The following is a 22,466-nucleotide window of genomic DNA, read 5'->3' as shown; positions in this document are numbered from 1 at the left end:
TAAAATATGGCAAGGCATTGAATTGACTGTCCCCCCTTCCCCGAACACCTTAAACCACAGTCCTAGGCATTTCATACACGTTAGCAATCCGATTTTTTGAAAATCCCCAAGTCATCCCCAACCCCACACAGCACAAGGAGGAAAGTGAGAAAGGAGAGAGAGAGAGAGAAAAAAATACTGTAAGTAAACATACCAAAACCATATTTGCCTTGTTCAAGGTCCCAAACCGCTTGCATCTTCCTTCTAAACTGGAATAACTCTCCTTTAGTTTGGCGGGTGAAATAAATGCTTTGTTGGCCCCCTGAAAAGATGTGTCTTTGATAATTAAAGAGAATCTCCTCCTCGGTGTTTATCTAAGCGATTGTGCAAACTGATAAAAAGTAGGCACTAGCCTGCAGGGAAAAAGAGGAAAGGTGAAGGGAGAGATCTTCCACCTCAGGGAAGTGCTTCCCCATGTATTAGGCGCTCTCAGCCTTGGAAAGCCCTGCACAGTAACTTTAGAGAGACGAGGTTTCAGGGAGCTTTGTACATAGCTGCTGAGGAATGCAAGCCTCGCCTTTAAGAAAAAAAACCCCAAACCGTAGGTAGGAGATGTCTGGAGTGATCCTTGTCTCTCATCTCATTCCTTAGAAGGAAGAGTGCGTTGTTACACCTTGTTTGGGGCTGGAAAGACGAGACTTTAAAAACACCCGTCCAATTGAAAAAAATCTCCCAACTTAATGAGTTTAGTCGGAGGCTGGAGCTAACGGCTCAGCCTCAGCAGAAAACCGCCAACAACTATAGGCGATATTGCAGAGCAAAGACGACCCAAGGCACAGCCAAATTCCACTGTTTGGGGTCGAGAGGGATGGAGGCTAATCCTAAAGCAAGTTGGAAAAAAACAGAGGTGGGAGAGGAGGGGAAAAAAGCAGCAGCCTCGCAGACTGGCAGACAGGCTCCCCTCACCCTAGATCAAAGATAGAACTTGAAACAGGAGGGCAACATCTTTCCTAGGAATCCGTTGAAATCCTCATTTTCTACTTTTAACTCAACCCCCCCCCAAGTGATTTTTCCTTCTCCCCTGCAGATTCATGTCCCCCCTTCCCAGTTCCCCTTCTAGAACTTTCCTGAAGAGGAAACCTATTTCTTTGGGGGGAGGGGTTTCCCCACTTTCTGTCTTCAGATAATGCATGCTTAATTCACCCCCTCTCTACATCCACCTCCCAAAATGAATAAAGGAAGCAGGAATACAGTAACTAGCAAAATTTGAGAATAAACTATGCTTCCCCTCGCAGTTTAATACCGTTTTAACTAATGGAATTTTTTTGTTTTGTTTTAAGAGAAGAATAATGGGGAAACACGGATCTTTTATTTTAGGAAACTGTTATGGTAAGATGTATGTCAGACTTGACAAATGGAACTAACCCTCTTCGGCTGCTTCTTGTCCTTGTCTTAAACAGGAATTAAGTTAAACACAGTGCTGAATGTTAATTACATGTTTACTGGCTAATGAAAATTACAAATAGTTTTGCCACCTCAAACAATGATGAAAACTCTGAAGACACTGTAATTATATACTTTGAGGGAAATAACTCAGAATATTGATCATAAGAAGTGTAAATCTTTTTTTAACTATTCATTAATACCATAAATATGGGCTACAGAAGTTTTTCCTTGTGGTTTGTCTCATCAGTTATACGAGTGGATGGATGGTGAGGCTTCTCTGGGGAGGTGATGAACTCATTCTCTTATAGAAGGAGGCCACTTGTGTAACTGGGGATGCCCCCCTCCCTTTCACCCCCGCCCCCTTTAACCCCAGCAGAAGGTCGAGGGATAGTTGAACAGGGGGGCCGGGCTCAGGGCAGGTGAAGGTGATCACAGCTCAGCCTGTTTCCTCCCCTCCCCTCGTCCTCCTCTCTCCTCCTCTCCCTCCTCCCTTTCCTGCCAGGTCTGATCGATGACTGCCTTCCCCAGCCAGGGCGCCTGTCGGATAACCTGGTGTTTGGGTTCCTAATGGAGGACAACTCACCGCTACCCAGCGATGCAGCCCTGACAACCCAAGTTCCCTGCTTTAGAGGGGGCTAGGGCAGTTCATTGCAAAAGAAGAAGAAAAAAAAAGTTGAGTGAGGTATTACTGGGTAAGGTGGCTCAGGCGGCTGAACCAGAACTGGTTTCCCTGGGTTTGGGAGTAGAGAAATATTTTGCTGTTTTGTTTTAACTCTGGCCTGGGTTGTAGCTTTGCACTCTGCAGTGTGGCAGCCACTTCGATCTTGGGGGTCAAAGGTGAGGGCTGCACTAACCCTAAAAGCCTGGTCCGGCCTGGCCAGAAGGCCGAGCCCGCAGAGGAGTGGGGGCTTGTCAGCCACGCCGCCTGACGCTTTGGAGAGGGTGCCAGTGAAACCCGCATGGAGGGGGCACAGAACCGAGAGCGGGTTTTAAGTGCAATATTGAAGGTTTTTAAAAAGTGCCCTAGGCTTGTGGGACTGGAGTCCTCTTTTTCCCTGAGAATTCCCAAGGCTCTGGTCTTTGTCTTAGAAGGAATGGAGTTTCTGAATGGTGTGAAAGGGACAGAGAGGGTCGCTTCAAATCGATTTTACTTGTCCTTTCTGTCTTTTCGGATCAACGCCCTTCAATGGGCACAGAGGTGCTCTTTCAACCAAAAACTTGTGCTACATTTTCTGCCTGTATTGGTGCTAAATACAATAAGCACTGGGCAGATTTTTTTCTTTGCTTTCCAAAGCAAGAAAGCACCCTAATTAAATTGTTTTATATGGACAGTCAAGACGGACCAATTAAGTATGCATTAGTATAAAGATATAGTCTGCAGATAAAGTGGTTTAGAAAATCACGTGTGCGACAAAGGAGAGGGTGCTAGCGCTGGGGAGGGGTGCGTGAACCAGCGATGTGGCTCACCTCCCTCCCTGGACCCGGGGGGAATTGCAGAAGCCTCGGCCTCAGGTGAGAGGGGATCAGGGCCGCTAACAGGTGGGCAACAGTGTTGGAGTTTTTCAGGCCCGTGCCCCCGACTGCAGAGCGGTGGAGCCCAGGGGGTTAGTATCTTTCACATCTTCCTCCTCTGACAAGGCAGCGGCCCGAGGTGGTGGGTCTGTAGGAGGGGGCGAGAGCGTGTCATGCCTTACTCCAGGTCGGCCCATTGCCTGGTGTCTAGATTCAGGGCGCGGCCCTGAAATAAGGAAGGAGTGTGCGCCGCGGGGAGGCCAGTGGGGGTGAGGACACTCTCACTGCCGCGGCCGCAACCCTCTGGCAGCCAAGATCAGGGTAGGAGGCCCCCTTCCAACTCCTCCAAGCTAAGCGCTTTTTCCGCTTCTAAGGAAACGGGAGCGTCTCTGCGAGGAAAGTAAAGTTCCCGCCCGACGCCATCCGGCCCGAGGGGCGTCGAGGACCAGCCACAGAAGTGGGGAAAAGACTGAGGGTCGGAGAAAAGGTAGCGAGGACAGTGGCTCCCCGTCCGGGCCACCGCAGCTCTCGGCTTCTCCACAACCCCTCCACCCTCTGAGGTGTGGGCGGGCAGAGTGCATTTCGCCCCGAAGGCGACGACTCCCAGGGCAGGGGACTGGGCCTCCCCGTGTCAAGGCGTAGGCTTGTGCTAGGTGGTCCCCGGGCCTCGGGGGCGCGAGCGCAGCGCGCTGCCGCAGGAAGGGCGCGCAGGGCGCACTGGGCGCCCTTGGTTGGGGTGAGGAGGGGGGAGTAGGGCGAGAATTAGAGCCTGGGGAGGCAGCTGAATGTCAAAAGTGAAAAGGTTGAAAAGCCAATTTTCCCGGCGCGCTTTCGCCCCCCTTTGCTGGTTGCAGAGGCCGTAAATCAGCGGCCAGCGGCGAGGGCGGGAGGAGCCCCCTCGGCGGGCTCGGCGCGGCCCCGCCCTGACCGTGCGCACCTCCCGGTGGGCCCCGAATCGATCAGAAGCCTAGCTGAGGATGTCACCGCACTAAATATTTACTGATCACACACAAATAGCCGGGGCTCGAACGATTTTCCTCAGTGAGGAGAGCGCAGAGAGAAGGGTAAATCATTTTATTAGTGTGGATAAAGCCCAGAGCACACTCCGGGCTGGAGTGTTTTAAGATGTGTCTTCAACTGGATGAAAAGAGTTAGGGAAATCGATACGGAGTGATTAGAAGCCCCCGGGGTGACGAAGGGGGCCGGGGCTTTCAGGGATTTGGCGAAGCTGAGAGGGGGGAGCGAGCCTCGAGGGGGGCGACCCGACCACCGCCAGAGAGCATCCGGGGGCAAGCCTGTGTCCCTCCCTCCTCGACGGGAGACGCGAGGGCGCAGCCAGCGGCAGGGAGTCCGCCGCGTCCCGGCGCGGCTGGGCTGGCGCTGGGTGAGAGCTGCGCGGGCCGCCGCGGGGCAGAGCGCTTGGGCGCCACGGGGCTCTACGTCGCGAGTGCCAGTGGTCAGGTGGCCACGGAAGGGGATCGCAGGCCCGGCGTGGAGATGCTGGCAGGTTCCCGCACAGCGCGGGCTCTCCAGGCAGCTTCCCGGAGTAACGACGTGGCCCAAACGGGTTGCATTTTCCCCCGGCGCGCCACGCAGCATCCCCGAACTTTCTCCCGGATGCACCTCTGCCCCCTCGTCTCCCCTAGTGTTCCAGAGAGGACGCAGCGGCCCAGCCCAGCCCAGCGGGCTGCCTCTCCATCCCACCCACCCAGTGTCAAGGGCGGCCGCCGGGTGGCGGAACCCGCTGCGGACCGCAGGGCAAGTGGATTCCAGGTTCGGGGCTCCTAGGCAGGTGGGAGGAAGTCTGAGGGGGAGCAGGAAGGCAGAGGTAGGGTGACACACACCAACGACGCCCCCTGGATGTCCCCGTCCTCTCCAGGGCGGGAAATCAGCTTTTGGGGGTCTCAAGCGACAGTCCAGCGAGGGAAATGGTTCTGTGGCCCCAAGGCTGGGTGCAGAAGCCTAAAGTGCGAGGGCGCAAAGGCTTGCGGGGCTCGCTGAAGTTAGCAAGGCTTTGGGTGGAGTTTGCTAGGAAGGAGAAGAAAACCTTCTCCCCAAACTCAAGCAGCAAAGTCCTGGCGCGAAAATGGCTTTTCACTTCTGGAAGCGGGAGGCATCGGTCGCTGCTGTGAACAAACCTTGAGGTTCGAAACAGCTGCAAATAATCAAGAAGGCACTAATTTCGGGGGGAAAAGGGGAGACCGAAGGTGAGGAAAGGGAAGAATTTTTTTCGTTTCTTCTTCCCTTTCTCGCTCTTAACCTTTTCCTAAAAATCTGCCCTTGCTGAAGAAACCGATAGCTTGCTGGCTTTATTATTTATTTATTTATTTATTTATTTATTTATTTATTTATTTATTTATTTTCCCTCTCCCCAAATTGCTCGATTTCCTTGGCAGATTGAGGAATTCAGTTCAGGCTGCCCTACTTGGCTCCTCGGTGCAACAGGAAATATAACTGCAGATCTAATTAACCGTTTTTCAGAAGGGAGAATTTTTTTTTTTTTTTTAAGTATGAATCCCAGTGGCTTGGAGTGATGTGTTCAGGTGTGAGGCGATTGGTGCCTCGAATTCATTCCTCGGTAATCCTCTAATTCCTGCGATGGAAGCTCGAGAGCATCGCTGACCTGGAGGCTGTCAGAAGCCGGGTCTCCATTAACCCTTCTTGGTCTCGGCCAGAGCGAAGGTTAACTACACTAATGTACCAAAGGGGCTGTAGCAAAAAAGGAAGGAAGGGTGAAAGGGAAGAAGGGGGAGAGAGGGGAGGTAAATTCACTCTAGTTGCAAGGATTTTAGAGCTCTGTCTTTCACTGGTCCTCCCCCACCCCCACCCTTCCTACGAAAGCGGGTTTCCATTCTGAGAGACAACAGTTTCATCCATCAAGGCAGCTCACTCCACGGAGATGGACTTTAGGGAATAAGAAAACACAATGTAGTGAAATATTTTCTTCTATTTAACTGACCACCCAGTTCACTTGAAAAATAATTCTAACATATATGCAACAATTAATTATTGTGGGAGAGGTTTTTAAAAAAATACAAATCCTAATATACGTTTTACCTTCTTTCATTTAAGTAAAAGCTAATTTAGAATCTTGTCAGTAGCCAAATTATAGCCATGAAATCTAGATGAGATTAGGAAAATCCATTCTGCTGTTTTCACACCTGGTGGCATTTTTAATGAGTAGTTATATAATAGTTATGTGAATGAAGGTATATGCACATGGGTGTGTATATATTCTTATGGTGGTAGAAGTTTCATGATAGATTAAAGGTTTATATACTCAAGCACTAGACAGAGGCTGTCACTCATGTGTACATGCTGAGGGTCTGGCAGAAAACAGTGCAAAAAAGAGTTTTGAATGAGTTCCTTGGAACCTCTATTGTTGAAATACAAGCTGAAGCAACTTAGTAATGGTAAAGCTGTTGTGCCTTGCAGAATCATGGAAAGATACTTCAAGGTAAAAACGTCAGTTTTCAGTTTGGTAGCTTTGGCAGGGCATTTAAACAAGAGGTGAACATCTTTTGCCTAATACATTTATTTTAAAATTCAACAATATGCTACTCTGTTTATTTTACTTTTCAATGAATTGAAGAATTAAAAGAGAATAGGCTCTAGCTATAGATGCTAGCATAAGGGATTTGTTGCCCATTTAACTAAGTCTGATGTGGGCTGTATATGCTTTTAATATTATATTGCAAGGCAACTCCAGCTGAGAAAGTTTTAAAGATATCTAAAGCCATGTGGACATCAGTTCTTATTTAGAAGTGGACAGGGTGAGGAAAGGTGGTCTGATTCTGTATTTTTTTCTCTTAGGAGACTGGTAATGAAACCTTTAAAATGACAGTTCATTTTTGGTATGTCAAAAAAGGCATTAATCAAATGGTATCAAGTGCCAGTCATTTAAATGTGCAGGTGTTAGTTAGTAAGGCAAATATCCAGGTAAATTTATGTTGTTAATTAGCTGCATCAGTGTACTTAAAGAAAATACAAACAGAACAACAAAGGGGATTTATCTTGCTTAATTTTCTTTAGCCACAAACTCAAGGTGAATTTCAGAAGGAGAAAACAAGGGCTAATTTCCATTCTGTTGGTTTTTAGAAAAACCCCAGTTTCAATATAAAGCATATAATTAGAGAAGTAAGTAAATGGACAAAGACAGATATACTGCCATAATAGAAAAACATAATGTATGAATTTAGAAAACATAATTAATTAACTATCAACTGCACTTCTCTTCTTAAATGGATGGTTTCTTGAAATGTTGAACATACACATTAAAAATAAAGGACTTCTGTGCAAAAGTGAGAGGAGGCTAACATAATATTCAGTTTTTTTGACCATAGGAAGTATCAACTTGAGGCTTTACAAAGTGTAATGTTTAAATAAAATTTACACTGATCTTTTTTATTTTGAATACAGGACACAGAAAGGTACCTTTCCTATCCCTACATTACAATTTATAATAAATTAATCAACCTTATCAAAGGGAGTACAATGTGCTTGACTGAGGTAAATTGACTGAGATGATATCACTTAAAATAGTTTAAAACAAAAGTGAAAATGTAGAAGGAAGAAAATATTGACTTCAGTGATAAATGTCACATTGGGTATATATTGACAGGACCACATTACATCGCATGTCAGGGAGAAGTTAAAAATTTAGGCAACCCTATTTCTTGCAGAATGCATGTTAATAATGTATTTACTGACTCCAAAAGTTATGGTGGAATTTTTTATTTTGCATATACTTTGTTGCCATATTGCCATCCAAATAGAAAGAAGTGAAATTTAAGCGAGGGGGGATGGGGTTTAAAAAATATTAAACAATGTTTTTCTTTATAGTCTTCAATAATTATGCTTAGTTACTCATTGACTTTTTTCATATGATTTTGATTAATTTAATAGGTTTTAAAATCATATACTATTGTGCTGAAGTCATTGTTTATACATTGAAAACAAATTCAAAGGCATCAGATCTTTCTCAGAAAGTGCAATTGAATGTTCAGTTAATGAAGAGCTACTATTTAAATTTCCCAGGTTCCATTAAAAACAAACACACTTACAAACACCTGAATCTATTCTTTCCGAACAACTCTTAAAATTGCAACTGGCATGGCTGTGGATGAATATTTTATATACGAGCCTTTTGTTCTCTTCTTGTTTAGCAGGGAAATGCCTCTAATTTGTCTTTTATGCTTAAATACTTTTAAAAAAAGTGTTAGTCCATATGCAAGAATTACTCATCCCCTTTAAAAAAAAAGTGAATAAAATTCTAATTATAGAGAAAAAGTGTGATGTTTACTCTGAAGTTTCAGGAACATGTAAAGTTTTAATAAACTAGAAGAAACTCTATCCTAGATAAATTTAAATAGGGCAGTATTGGGTATGGTTTATATTCGTGTGCTTCTGCCTTCTTGCCTTTGGCACTAAGGTATCTGGGTTTTTGTCTTCACGTACTGTCTATTGTTAGCAGATTTTGAGATTAAAAAATATTTTCAAATTGTCTTGCCTTTATAGCTCAATGCATTATTAAATTGGAAAATAACATTCACTTCTGTGTTCAAATTTCTATGTCCAGACAATAGTAAAGAGGTGAGTTTCTGCACTACCCCCCAAAAAAACCCTAATAACAAAAAATAAAACATCACTACATATACAAGCTAAAGAGGAAAACAAAATCGAAAACAAAAACCTTAAGCTTCAGTGTGTTGGAAATACAGAATCATTGTTTTTACAATGGAGCTCTTTACAAGGCTTTTTTCATCTTATCTACCAAGATGGGACACTTCAGTTTCGTATGATTTTTGAATTTTGAGCAAGTTTTAACAACATATCACAGGCTTTTTGAAGCGAAGAAAATTTGAAAAATAAGCCTCCAGAATGAAAAAAAACACAGATAAGTGACAGGGCATGATGGCTTGCCTCCGTTTTTAGGAATGTTACAGAAGTTTTACTTTAAAAATTACAATAACATGCTTTTTCATTGGGTGCAAAACAAGATAATTATAGGAGAAAAAAGAAGAAAAGACTCCCTCCCACTCTCCGCCACCAAAAAACAAAACAACAACAAAACCCCAAAGAAACCCCAATCCTAACCCCCACCCTTACCACTTATAAGGAAAGTTTCTGTGTAACTGTGGGTCCTGCAGTGGTTAGACTCTAGTCCATAGCCTGGCAGCCTCAAGAAGGAGGCAGATTCTCTGAGCTCAACTGCAGATGACCTACCACTTTGAGGTAAAGTTTGGAAAGCAACTGTTGAAAGTTAACCTCTCCTTTCCAAAGAAGGTTTTCAGAGGCATGACAGTGAAAGCTGATATAACCAATTTTATTATTTTCTAAGGCATCGCTAACTTTTATGATTCCCCCCCCTTTCCTTTACTATCCATCTTTGTGCCTCCAGGGCTAGTGAAAGAGCAGGGCAGATTCTAGATTGCTTTCAGAGTTTGCCTTCTCTGATGATGGATTACCACGTCAATTTAAACGGCATAGGATTAATTTGTTTCAATGATTTCTCTTTAGGCTGAATGCCAGCCGTTTTTCTATCTCTTCCCTTGCTCTTCAGAACAACAACCAAAAACCCCCCAAAAAACAAAACAAAATAACGCTTCTTTCCATATTCTAAGTTAGGAGACAATAATAGAAATAGACAAGTTAGGTGTAATGTTGCAACACAGTTATGGGTCTGAGTGTTTTTATCTCTAAGAGGCTGAAACATACAGTCAGTCACATTAAAATGAAATTGGATTCAACATTTATTCAATAAATACTTGTCTTGTAGATAATACAGTGCCAAGTGCTTTTGACATATAAGGACTTAATTTGTCTTGGGTAACAAGTTATTAATATGGCACATTTAAACTTGCCACCTACAATAAGGTTTTTGAGATCTGTAAAAAACTCAGATGATTATTGTGAAAAATAGTTTGTGTGAAGGCGGGAGATCTTTCTGAGAATGAATATCTTTATTACATATATATATACACATATACATACACATACATATGCATATATACATACACACATACTAGTAACACACATACATGTCAGATCACGTGCAAACAAAAAAGTTCAGTAAAGTTAAAAATATCCATTCATGATGCAGGTAGATCTAACCTTTCTAAACTAAGAATGTGTAAGCCAGTTTTCTCTTTTGAATGATTTCTAAAGTGAACAAGAAAAATGCTGTTCAAATCCACCTTGCAAGACCAAATCCATTATGAGGATGAAATGGCACAAAAAAGCACTTAGGTGCAATCCAAAATCAAACACCCCCTCCAGATTTTTCACCTAGACTAACCTTGCAGCCAGATAGAGCATGTTGCTTGTAGGTAAAGGCAATTTAAGTGAAATAAGCTATCCCTAAAGTACTTATTGTATTTCTTTCTTAACTGGAGGTCCTCCAGCAGATGCAAAGAACAGGAGAGGGGTTTTATCCTATAGACTGACTATGTTGAGTACATGTGGCTGTTTTGAACACTTGGCTGATGTTTCATTTTTTTTTCGGTTTTCCTAATTGCTTCTCCTTTTCCCGGCATTCCCCTGCACTGAAATTAAGCATCACAGTTCAGTATAACAAATTGCATTCCGAATATGAACACAATGGAATTTCTAGCCTTCCTCTTTTCCTCAGGCCTCTCAATGCTGTATTTGAGCAGGTTCTACTTTCTAAGGACATATGCAATCTGAGGCCAGTGACTGCCAGAACAGGAATCTATGCAATTTTAATTTGTAAAAAAGTTGTTAGTTGTTAACCTTGGGGGAGATTGTGCATCTCTGAGAAACCAAATCTTTGAGAGCTCTCCCTGGGAAATGATGTTACACATGAGCAGAAAATCTAGGCAAGAAAGGCTAATTGAATGAGGAGAGAGAATTAGGTTAAAAAATAGAGTACAATCTAGTATCACATTTTCACGAGTGTAACTTGAAATGAAGGTGTCTTCAAGTCGCCAGTGATGCCAGAATGTTTAGATGCTGGCCACAGATGGGAACACCTATTGAAATGTGTCTGAAGAAGATTAATAGGGCTTGTCACTGTTGGGAAAGCACTGCTTTGCTGTAAATTTCTACCAGCACAAGATGAATTACCGATGAATGCTCACTTATCAACCCCATCACTATCGTTCGACACTAAATCAAATTGAGAAGTTATCTGCAATCAGAAAATTTCTTTTTAAAATAGACATACACCTTTAGGCCCCAACTCTTTACTAATCCTACTCAGAAAACAATTCCCATTCCATGATGCTTCTTTAGCTTAAAAAAAGTTGTATCTCAATAATGTATATATTTTTAAGTTCACGTGCAATGGACAGCTGGTCAATGGCAAAGTATGACAGTATTTTAACAAGGTATGAAGACTTCTTGGAAGCTGTCATTGAATATTTCATAAAGTGTGTTTTCTTTACTTTGAGATATTTCTTTCTCTAATTACTTGGAAGGCAAAGAAGAGAGTACTGTTTTCCTGTTCTAAACCCTGTTCCTGTAACCTAACCATCTTCTAATTCCCTGGTAAGATAAAATTATGAGAGAATTGCAAGTATAGGTAGAGAGCAGTAGAATAGGATTAAATGGATAACAGTGATAACTGAGGAAACGCATTTATTCTTTTATGATTACATGGTGTTGCATGTATCTCATTTCTAAGGAGAATTATTTGAGAAACAAATCAGTGGCGTTATCTCTTTTATCATCTGTTAACCAGCTCTAAGCATCCAGAGGCTTTCTGACCTAGGAATAATAATGTTTTAATAAAACCATCAACCCTTGTATTTTTATAGGACTCTACCTATTTATGAAAGTTATTCGCACATGCATAACTCATTTGGTTTTTACTAAAATCCTGCAAGGTTGATATTTTAAATTCCCATTTTGCTGATGAGTAAACTGAGGCTCAAAGACTTATCTGAGGCCATGGAACTAATAGGAGCACAGTCAGAATTCATACCTAGGTTTCCTAGGATCCTTTCAGGGTTTTTCTCTATGTAAATGAAGAAGAAAAGGGTGGTGATACTAACATCAGCCAACATTGACTATATACCAGAACTATGGTAAACATGCACATGTATTTTATTTAATCTCTTATACAACTCTGAGGTAGATGTTGGTGTTATTTTCCATTATCCAAGAGAAAAATAAAAAGCAAACCAAGGCTTATGGAGGTTAGGGACTTGCCTGAAACTCACATTGCTAGTAAGTTGGTGACATGTTATTCAAATCCAGGAAGTCTACATTCAAAGCCACTTCCCTATCCTATGTTCCCGTTTCCAATTGCAAGGAGTCTTCAACTGCACTGAGTGGTCACAAGAAACCCACTTATTTGTGGAATATAAAAACCCCTCAGACTCTGAGGCAGTGTGTCATAGCAGAATAGATCCTGGTTTGGAAACAGACCTGGATTTAAATTCTAGCTTTACCAGTTACTAAGTATGTGACCTTCACTTCTTTGGCCTTTATTTTCTTCATCTCTAAAATGGGTGGTTGGGTCAAATGAAACTACGGGCATTGCTTTTGGCTGCTTCCTTTTGTCATGGTCTCTAAGAGAGAAGACGTAAGGAACAGAAAAGTGACAGCCATGTCTGAGGAGGCGAGCAGGGACAAGTGACAAATGAGGTACTTTGAGAAGTTGTGACTGCCATCTCTCAGAGACTGGCATTGGGGACACAGCACTGGACAAAGTCTCTTTTCTTCCTCTCTGCTTTCAGAGAACACGGAATGCTTAAGGACAAGGATAATGCTTTACAAAACCATAGAATTTAAAACTTACAAGGAGAACTTTACCTCCCTTATTTCCCAGATAAAAGCAAGAAGAAAAACCTGAGGTCTGGAGAGGTTGGGTGACTTCTGTAAGTTCTCCCAGCTGATTGGTGACAGGGTTGAAATTAGACCCCTTTTCTCTTGGGCCCCAAACCAGGAATCCACCCTCCCTCCCCCAATATCTTCCAAACTATGCTCCTTATTCATCAAAAAAAAAAAAAAAAAATTTTAGATGATCTTGTCGTGTCCCTATTATAACTGTTTTGCTGCTCTAATTATTTTGATATGATAATTTGTGTGGGTTATTATTGGTTGTAATATGAAATCTTCCTAAATCTCTCCCACAATAATTTTTCATAAAATCTGTTAAGCTAACCAGCCGAAGAGTTTAAGCTGCAATGAAGAATCATACAATAATAAAAATATTCTGTAATCTCCATTAGGTCACTGTAATATTCCAATCTGTATTTATTACAACCCTCCTCTTATGCTTACATAACCAAAATTGCTAGATTTATATTCTCTAATGGTTCCCCAATAGGAAAAACCTGTGTTTTTTATCTTCCTTTTCCTGTCCCAAATCACCCTTCCACATACATTGGCTGCTTTGGGAAACCCCGTCTGGGTTTAATCAGAAGTTGCAAGACAAAATGTGCATTATTAAGAAATATAAATATTTTCAGAAGCAATCAAAGGGATGAAAGATTGATTCAGCATGTAGATTGGACCTAATTCGAAGCAGCTTTTTTCTAGTGAAGGCTACCGAGATACAGAGGCAGGAGTTATTGTGGCCACCAGTTGGAAATGCCCACTCATTAGAATGTCAGGATTTCTCTTGCTAGGTATGTTGAAATACTTTTTTCAAGGTGTATTCTCTACTCTCTGGGCTGAAACACCTTTCTTGCCACCCTTAGGGACTTGGAGTAGTTACCTTTGAGAAATTTAGACTAATTCCTTCTTCTCTTTAGAGTTTAGATCAGCGAGTATCTCCATTTTCACAACTCGGAAGTTGGCTTAGCATTAACTTCATAAGAACATTTTGGCCTGGAGGCATCAGTATTACAATTTCTTTCTTGGCTTTATAAAAGGTATCACATTATCTACCTGGTCAATCTCTATTGGCTTTCAAAATAGAGACATGGAAAAACCTAATAAGCTTCATTAAGATACCTGCTTTAAAAACAACAGGCTGCCTCATTTAGCATGTTGCTTTGAAATGTCTCAGCAGAGCTGGGTGGTCATTGCTTGAATACAGGTATTGCTAATTTGGGATCTTTGTCAGTCTGGTAGCTCTAGAAAAAAAAAAAAAAACGTCTAATGTGTAGGTGGAATTTTAATACATAAGGGATCAAACACTGATTGTTGTATTTTGTTTCTGTTTTCTTTCTTTCTTTCCTTTAATCCCACTTTTTGTCCACATGGCTATGTGTGAGAGATGGCTTGATTTTCTTGATATGGTTCACCCATCCACAGATGGAATTCGAAAGAGGACTGAAAATGTCTTTAAAATCAACACAACTCAGGGAGTTTGAGTGAACCAGTTTTTCTTTGTTGTAGGGTATAGTATTATTGGCTATAGGTTTTTTGATATACATTCTAAATTAGGCCTGCAAAGGCATGCTTCATCTTTAATTCATCACTCTCAGCTGAAAGAGATTAGCAATGTCTAGCACGCACCCCTCGTATGGTGCTGACCTCATCAAGTATGGCCTGAAATTAATTAGCCTCATTCATTCCAAATGGAAAAGGATAATGGAGCAGCATCTTAGAGATGACCATCACAAATTGTATGCAGCATATTTAAAAGGCTCCTATTTTCAAACCATGTAGATTAAAATTCTTTCCTGGGTTTACAATATGCCAGAGTTTTCAAGGACCCAGAGGGAAGCCTGGGCAGGTTTCGGACGTATATGTTTGTGTGTGCGCATGCGTATGCCAGTGTACGTGCATGCCCAGTTGTTTGTTGTATGAGTGTCAGAACCTGTGTATGGATGTGTCCATGTTTAGCTGACTTGCTGTCTAGGGTGATACCTGGAATACGTGACCGACAAAAATATGTTTCATGCTGATTTAAATGATCCGGTAATAGAATACGTTAAGAGTATTTTTCTTCTTTTTTGGTTGCCATGAATACCATGAAGCGGGCACGCTAGCACAAACTTGCTGCTATTTTCCAGTTAGACGCTATTCATCCTCTAATTTAGAAGCCAAAAGCCTCTTAAAGAAATGCTCGGTGTTTCTATTTGGAGTTACTTTTGAAACTTTCTATGTCTTTTCCCGGTCCTTACTGTTTCATCATATTTCAAAACATGATTGAGGACTAACTTGGATTACAGAATCACTTAAATTTACCACCTTTCTAAGATTAGCTGATTTTTTCCCTTTTGGGAATTGACTAAGGAAGGCCAAAAAAAAATTTTTTTAACATCTTTATTGGAGTATAATTGGTTTACAGTGTTGTGTTAGTTTTTGTGTTATAACAAAGTGAATCAGTTATACATATACATACATCCCCATATCTCTTCCCTCTTGCATCTCCCTCCCTCCACCCTCCCTATCCCACCCCTCTAGGTGGTCACAAAGCACCGAGCTGATTTCCCTGTGCTATGTGGCTGCTTCCCACTAGCTATCTATTTTACATTTGGTAGCGTATATATGTCCGAAGGCCAAATTTTTGAATATAAAAATTGCTTTCTTTTCTAGCCAAAATAATCTTGACTGGGGTTCTTTGGTATTCTCAAAGATGTTGTAAAGTTTATTTTTATTACCAGTCATTTGGGGACTACAGATTAGAAGAAAAAACGTGTGACATTTTTTGTGTGTGTTTTCAGGTTTTAATTTTTTAAATAATATAAAGTGTGGTTAATTTATGAAAAAGTGTCAGTAGTATTTGGGAGAAATTTTATCTAATGCACATTTCTTAAGAGAATTTTTTTTTTTTTTTAAATCCCAGGGTAACTTTGTTTAGTTCCATTAAGAAAAGTAGGTATTCAAAGTAATGTAACTGCAAAGCTTCTAGTTAACTATTGGAGTGAAAAATGCACTTCTAGGCAAATAATCTTTTTAATCTCATTGATATATTAGTCTCAATATATAAGTTATTTAAGATTATTTTGCCTTATAATAAAACAGAAACTGTAAGCATGTTGCCCATATCTCTGCAAATGTAGGATTTGGAAATTTCCCTAAACTCACTTTTGCCTAATCTTCTCATCCCAAAGGCCTCTTTATTTAATGGGCATATATCATTTATATGTCCAAGATCATCAGTCACAAACTGTGAACCTACCATTTTGACATAAAAGATCTATCCTTAAATCTCCTCAAACCTCTAGCATATAATTTGAGGAAATTAGCTAAAGTCTGGGCTTCTGACTTCTGGGGGGGAAGAAATGTAAAACTGGAGAAAGCTTATATTATACAAATTTGATTTTAAAGTCATGGTTTACCTGAGCCAGGGATTAAAAATTGATGCAGCTGCAGATCTTTAAATGTTGACAGAAATAGATAATCTTGTTAATTAATGTCTGGTCAACTTGGAATTTTGTGGCTAATAAACACAGTATGAAGTAAAGGAGAATATTTGCAAAAATAACATGACTCATTAAAGCATATATTACCAAAACTGTATTTTCCTCATAGTTGTATTTTATTGAGACAAAGAAATGTATATGCTCTAAAATATTGCAATTTGCTGAAATATTGAACAGCATGTCTCAATTTTTATTTAAAAATGTTTTTTATCAACTGAGGTGAAAATGGCAGGAAAACCATAAATATAAGGATTAAGGCTGCATGAAATTTGAGTTCATTCAAATGACAAACCCAAAGTAAAACTCAGATGAACTTACCAAATTTCATTTGGTATCCACCTGAAACTGTAAATCCTCTTTCGGCATTTGAGAGTAAAAAGGAGGTTCACCTAAAATTCAAACCAGATTTTCCTAAAGCTAACCCAGAGTCACTCACTTTGGGGTAAACTACAGTTGTGTTTTGGGTTCATAATAAAACTTTCATCCCACTTTAGCTAATGATGAAGAGATGATGGGCTGGGGAAGAGAGCTAGATGTTTTGGGAATTGCTGTTTTGTCCTATTTTATTTCGTATTTCCTGTAACATTCTGAAGTAGGGAAGAACAGTATATGAAGCCCATTTTCAATGATATATATGGAAATGTGACCACATATGAGAGACCAGAGGGGAAACTGACAAATACGCATACGATTTTTTAAAAAAGGAGAATCTAAATGAAATGTCCGTAACCAACATTTCTTGAGTGCTTACTGTAACCAGGCACAATTTTAAGTACTTTGCATGTATTAACTCAACTTAGTTGACCATAACAGTACCAAACAAACACAATTATCTCCATTTTGCAGATAAGAAAGACTAGGCACAGGGAAATTACATAACTTGCCCAAGGTTACACTGCTCCTAAAAGGGATTTGAACGCCAGGATGCCTGGTTCTGGAATCTCTGTACTTAAGCACAATGCTATACTGCCTCCCTAGAGAAAATATAATTGCAATGTTGTTTGGAAAACAAACTGCTACAGACTATACATAGGAGAAGTATTTTCCCATTTTTAACTGCTGAGAACAGAAGTAAATGTAATGGCAGAAACCAAGGTCGAGAAAGCTCATTCTTGTCTAATCTTCTTAACCCAGAAGTAGGAAGGGAGTCGAAGTCCCAAATCTCCCTGAAGTCTTTGCTGAGTGTCTACTTGGAATGCTACATATGTAGAATACCTTAATGCCAAAGAGATAGAGATAAATGGACTGGAATTCAAAGAAAAAAAGTACAAAAATGACAGGGTGAGAGATTGACTTGGGAGGAAAGATCAGAAGAACTAAATAAGGGAAACTTGGAGAAGCAATAGTTAATATAGAACTCAATAGCACTCTAGAAATATTTAGAAGGAAAATGAAGGCCTACAAATGTCACCAGGGAGATTGGAAATAGGTAAAGAGGAAGGTCTAAGAGAAAAACAAATTAAGGGAACTCAGATTTTGTCATTTTCTTGCAAGACCAGTAATGAAAGCTATATTTTCTTGGAATACTGAAGCCTAAATCAGAGATGTCACAGGAAAACAAAAATATGTTCCCTGCCTCGTGTAGGTTGAAGCAGAAAGATAGGCATATATATATTATATATATATATACATACACATACATATATATAAATATATATATAATATATACTATTACATATATTACTATATGATAGTAATATATTTATACTATACAATTATTAATATATATATACTATTATGATGTAAAGTATTTTTTAAGCCATATGGCTTTAAAATTAGTTTACCTCATAATAGTATGTGGAATGCCCCCATAACCTTTATATTCACTTTCTCATTTAATTCTCATGATGAGTTTGTGAAGTTTATATTATTAGCTCCATTTTGTAGATATGAAAACCGAGGCTCAGGGAGGTTGTGTTACCTGCCCAGGGTCATGCAGCCTGTGGTCCCCCTGCATCGTCCCAAGCCTCGTCTCCTCCCAGAACACCATACACTGTCTTCTCTCCCACAGCATCCCCAGGACTTCTCCCAGAAGATGATGTCACAGAACAACTGGTTTTAGGCCAAATTTACTGCGGTGCATCACACTTAAGGCATGTACTGATAAGAACACGTTCTGCTGGAATGGGACATAACCTGGCTTCTGATAACTGGGGGCACCCTCTAGGAGGTGGCCTGTCTGCTCAACTTTTGCAGAAGCTATGTATGTTAAGTAAACACTCTGAAGTTGGCTTGGATGGGGGAGCAAACGATAGATGGATGAACATTCAAACATGGACTGGAACTCTCCAAGCGGGCCCCCAGTCTCCTGTGTTTATAGGCCCCCAAATGAAATCACATGGCTGTTTATAGGAGTCTTAGTGCTGATGAAAAGACGGAGTTAATGCACCAAACTTTTCTCTGCCAAAGGAGAAAAGTTCCAGGTTCTTTAAAAAGTATGTAAAGCATCTGATCTGAAAAGTGGCAACAGCATTTGGGACCAATTACCCAGATTAAGAGGCAACAATGCTCTGTTTACACTTTGTAGCCAAGAGCCCTTTGGCTCTGGCCCACAAGCTGGAGATTGTAAATTACAGAAATTTCAGCCTAACATTGCCTTCTCTTTTGACCTGTCTGTCTGAGGGTAGAGAAAAGCAGCTAGAAAAACCCTGTTGTTACTTGCCTTAAAATGTCAATGAATGGGGAACTGAATGTTGTCTTCCAGGTAAGATGTTTAACACAGATCCTCTGCAAGGAAAGCGTGCATTTTCTCACTCAGGGAAGGGGCTAATTGACTGTGGATGCTGTGTCAGGATGTGGTTTTTCAGTTTGCCACTCCTCAAAAATGATTTTTGCAAAAGAAGTTAAAAGTAAAGGCTCTCTGACATCTTTTGCTTAATTACCATTGCATTCCACTTTAACTCCGTTTTCCAATATGCTGTGGATTAATCCGTAACAAATGGGAGTTAGTGGCATCATTACCATGAGGACTGTACTGCTGAGAATGGAGAGACACAGATTATGGTAAATACAGCCATGTGGGCAAAAAAGAGGCATCATTTGGCCAAAACTTGGAGGCCAATACAGGTCAGAATCATTTGGGAATGAGATTTCGTTTTCTCCCTTTACTAAGGAGGCCAGCCCCCACTTTATATAATCCTGATAATTCCAGAAGTTTGGGGAAAATATTCGTCTTTCTTTCAACATAATCCTGATGTTAAGGGCTTGACCTTGCCGGGGGAAAAGGAACCACAGAGGTCTGAAGGCAAGAAGAATGGGAGGCATATCTATTCCTGAAGCACAGACCTGCCAAACCCAGTGGTGTGGAAAAGACGAGTCATTATTTTACCAGTGGCCGTAATGCACGTGTTCAGAGGTTTAGAATTTAACCACTTTCGATACCACATTTAGACCATCAAACTGGATGTATCCAGAGGTAGGGACTGAGCTCTTTTTAAAGTTCTATAGGTTGGATAGTCATTTAGATGAAAACATGATTGGCATTGTGATTGTGGAGTATTATGGGAATCTTAGGATCGGAAAACATTTTGTTTTGTTTTGGAAAACATTTTTTACCCCGTAATCCAGGGTCCACTTTATGGAGGGCTGTCTTCTGAGGCAACTCATATCTGAGGGCATTCCGGTCCCCTTGGATGTCAACATATTTTTTCGATAAAAACTGATCAACAACCAAATTTATTCAATTTTGGATTCTTCTGACCCTGGTCTATCTCAATAATTTACCATTTTTGGCAGTGTCAGAGCTTCCTGACATTTACAATTAACTCACAAATTAACTTAGAAATGATAGTAAGCTCTCAGCTAAATGATATAGTGGCCACTGGGGACCAGACCAATTTTCTAGAATAAGGTTAGGGCTAAGTTGCTCTGTAACAATGCTAAGGTTGGTTGTGTAGAAGTAGCTATTCAAGTGTGAGCAGGAATCTATGTGTGAGGGGGAGATGTTATCTGCCTCTCACTCTGCTGGTTACTAAGCCCTCTGATATTTCTTCATCTATATAACAGGGATAACCGGTTTCTAAAACATTGTGGAATTCAAGGCTCCATAATGGAATCAAGAAGTCAGGAACGGCTCCCTTGGAAGGAAGCTTGGAGGACACTGGTCCAACTTCCCACTGAAGCCAGAGGTCTGGAAATGGGCAGACGGTCAGGCAGACACCGATTCAGCATTTTCAAGAGTTGTAAATTCAAGGCAGGTAATGTAAATATGTGAAGGTCTGGGTGAAGGTTGCCAGTTAGCCCTGGCCAGCCACCTAAGAGATGGGAGGGATAGGGTTCCCTTTCCCCCAGGCTACCACTATTGGGAGCTTTTTTTTAGAAAGTTTTGTTCCTTCTGTGGGAACCAGAACGGTGTCCCTGGAGCATCTTTCTACAGAGTTGGAGTCTGTCCTCAGAAGCAACAGAGTTGAAACACCTCATCCCTACATCATATGGCAGACTTTCAAAACCTTGAAGGTAACTTTCATTCTCCCCCACCCCTTCAAGCCACTGCTTTTGTTTTATTGGCTAAGTTCCCCAGTGCCCCATATGACACGGACGCAGAAGTTTTGTCTTCCTGAGTTGGCCTTAGTTTGCCAGAGTCTCTTAAGAAGAATCCAGAAAAAAATAAAATATTCAGAAGTCTCGTGACCAGTGCTATCTATCAGGTCACGTGACTTTAATCAGAGCCCTGGTCAGGGAGGAGCCCCCATACTGTGGAGTCAGACTTCAGTCATCTACGGCTTGTATGGGGGATTTATTGCATTTAAGAACGTCTCATGTTTATCCCCATTAAACTGCATTTTGTTTTGGCTTTTGGTGGCTTTTAGAGTCTATCTCTCTCATCTTTTGTTCCTTTACAAATTGCATTAGCATGTCTCTTACAGTTTTGCCCAATCATTGATCTGAATATTGCAGAAGCCAGGATTTCTGGGGTTTCTAGGCTCTTTGATGTCACTAGTAGTTACGCTGAAAATAGTTAAAGCTTTATTTCTTTAATTAGCTCCTAAGCAACCATTAATAGTAAGGTTTCTGGAAACTAGATTTGCCTGGATTTAAATCCTGGGTCTGCTGACATACCAGGTGTGTGGCCTTGGGCCTGCTGATTTAGTACCTCAGTTTCCTCATCTGTAAAATGGGGGAGAATAATATAACTATACCTATGGTTGTTTTGATGATTAAATGAGTTAATATATGTAAAGCACTTAGACGAGTGACAGATACATAGCATACACTATTTATTATACAATGAAAATAAATCAAGACAGGGTCCCTAAGGACAAGGACAGTCTCTCGTTTGTATCTGTGTCTCCAGAGACTAGCACTGTGCCTGGAATATATTTAGGGCTAGTAAATTGAGTATATGGATGAGTGAGTTTCCATAGTGTTCTAGACACTAGATGCAGACAGATAATATAATCAATGCTATGATTTCCAATGCTAACAGATTTTCAATACTATTATAAAAACGAAGTTGTCCACATTCAATCTCAGGTCATCATCGGGGTGGTTATTTTGCCCCCAATTTTTCTAGGAATGATCATCATTGTCACCAGTGTCTTTATTGATGCTAATCTGTTATGTCTCAGTTTAGCTTGGAAGACCAGAAAAATCACACTACGAAGTTTAGTCTCAGCTCAGAAAAAGAGCAAGGATACAGCTTAGTTTGCCTGCCCCAATCTGAGAGGTGACACTGTCTATTTTTAGCATGAAAAGTCTCTTAACCCAAGAATGCTAGCGTTCCTTAGTCAGATCTTCATGTTTAAACTTTTGTAGATTCCCCAGCCATCGTCAGACTCATTCAAAAAGACATGATAAACAATTTAAATGTTTTAAACATCATCCACAGCGTGGAAGTTTCCACATCTGTGTACCTTTCCATTAACACCCCAAATGAAGCGCTGACATCAGGGTAGGTCTTGATTTAAGTGCATAGCAACATAATGCCCCCCTTGGTTCAGTTTCTGTATGTGAAATCTTTCCGAGATATCTTTTACATGGAATTCCCTTTGAACTTCCGTCCAGGCTAATTCAAACACGTTCCGTATTTTCCTCCTTCTATTAATACAGTGGAGCTCAAGGAAGAAAATTCACCCGTGTTTCCTCCTTTGTATATGTTCCATAGGTACCCCTGCAGCAATTACCTATTAGAAGCGGAGGAAGAGGCGGTCTGTGAGCGCAGGGGCCACCGGTAGGTAATAGGATCCGTGGTTGTTGTGGGTGTAAAGTACTAACACTTTTTTTTCTGTACGCGAGCCTCTCACT

The 22,466-nt window shown here is 41.0% G+C and overlaps 1 protein-coding gene and 1 long non-coding RNA gene across 3 annotated transcripts in view; one reads left to right on the top strand and one right to left on the bottom strand.

Moving 5' to 3' along the window:
* The window catches only part of NR2F2 (nuclear receptor subfamily 2 group F member 2), a 13,988-nt gene extending 13,178 nt beyond the window's left edge, over positions 1-810 (bottom strand). Inside the window, exon 1 of the mRNA XM_027083175.1 lies at positions 194-810. Within this exon, the coding sequence (XP_026938976.1) occupies positions 194-236 (43 nt within the window). The 5' untranslated portion in view covers positions 237-810. The remainder of the gene's footprint in view (positions 1-193) is intronic.
* Positions 1-22,466, top strand: part of LOC113607645 (uncharacterized) — a 26,629-nt gene extending 4,163 nt beyond the window's left edge. The window contains exons 2-4 of one of the 2 annotated variants that reach the window (XR_003428013.1): positions 20,229-20,419; positions 20,570-20,678; positions 22,327-22,466. This is a non-coding gene — a long non-coding RNA (uncharacterized LOC113607645). Of the gene's footprint in view, positions 1-20,228; positions 20,679-22,326 lie in introns of both variants that reach the window. The other variant, XR_003428012.1, reaches the window with a different exon arrangement.

Source organism: Aethalodelphis obliquidens, unplaced genomic scaffold, assembly GCF_003676395.1.
Source record: "Aethalodelphis obliquidens isolate GAN/ISIS:26980383/991018 unplaced genomic scaffold, ASM367639v1 scaffold49, whole genome shotgun sequence".
NCBI lineage: Eukaryota > Metazoa > Chordata > Mammalia > Artiodactyla > Delphinidae > Aethalodelphis > Aethalodelphis obliquidens.
Note: the sequence above shows the minus strand (reverse complement) of the source record. Positions and strands in the feature narration are given on the sequence as shown.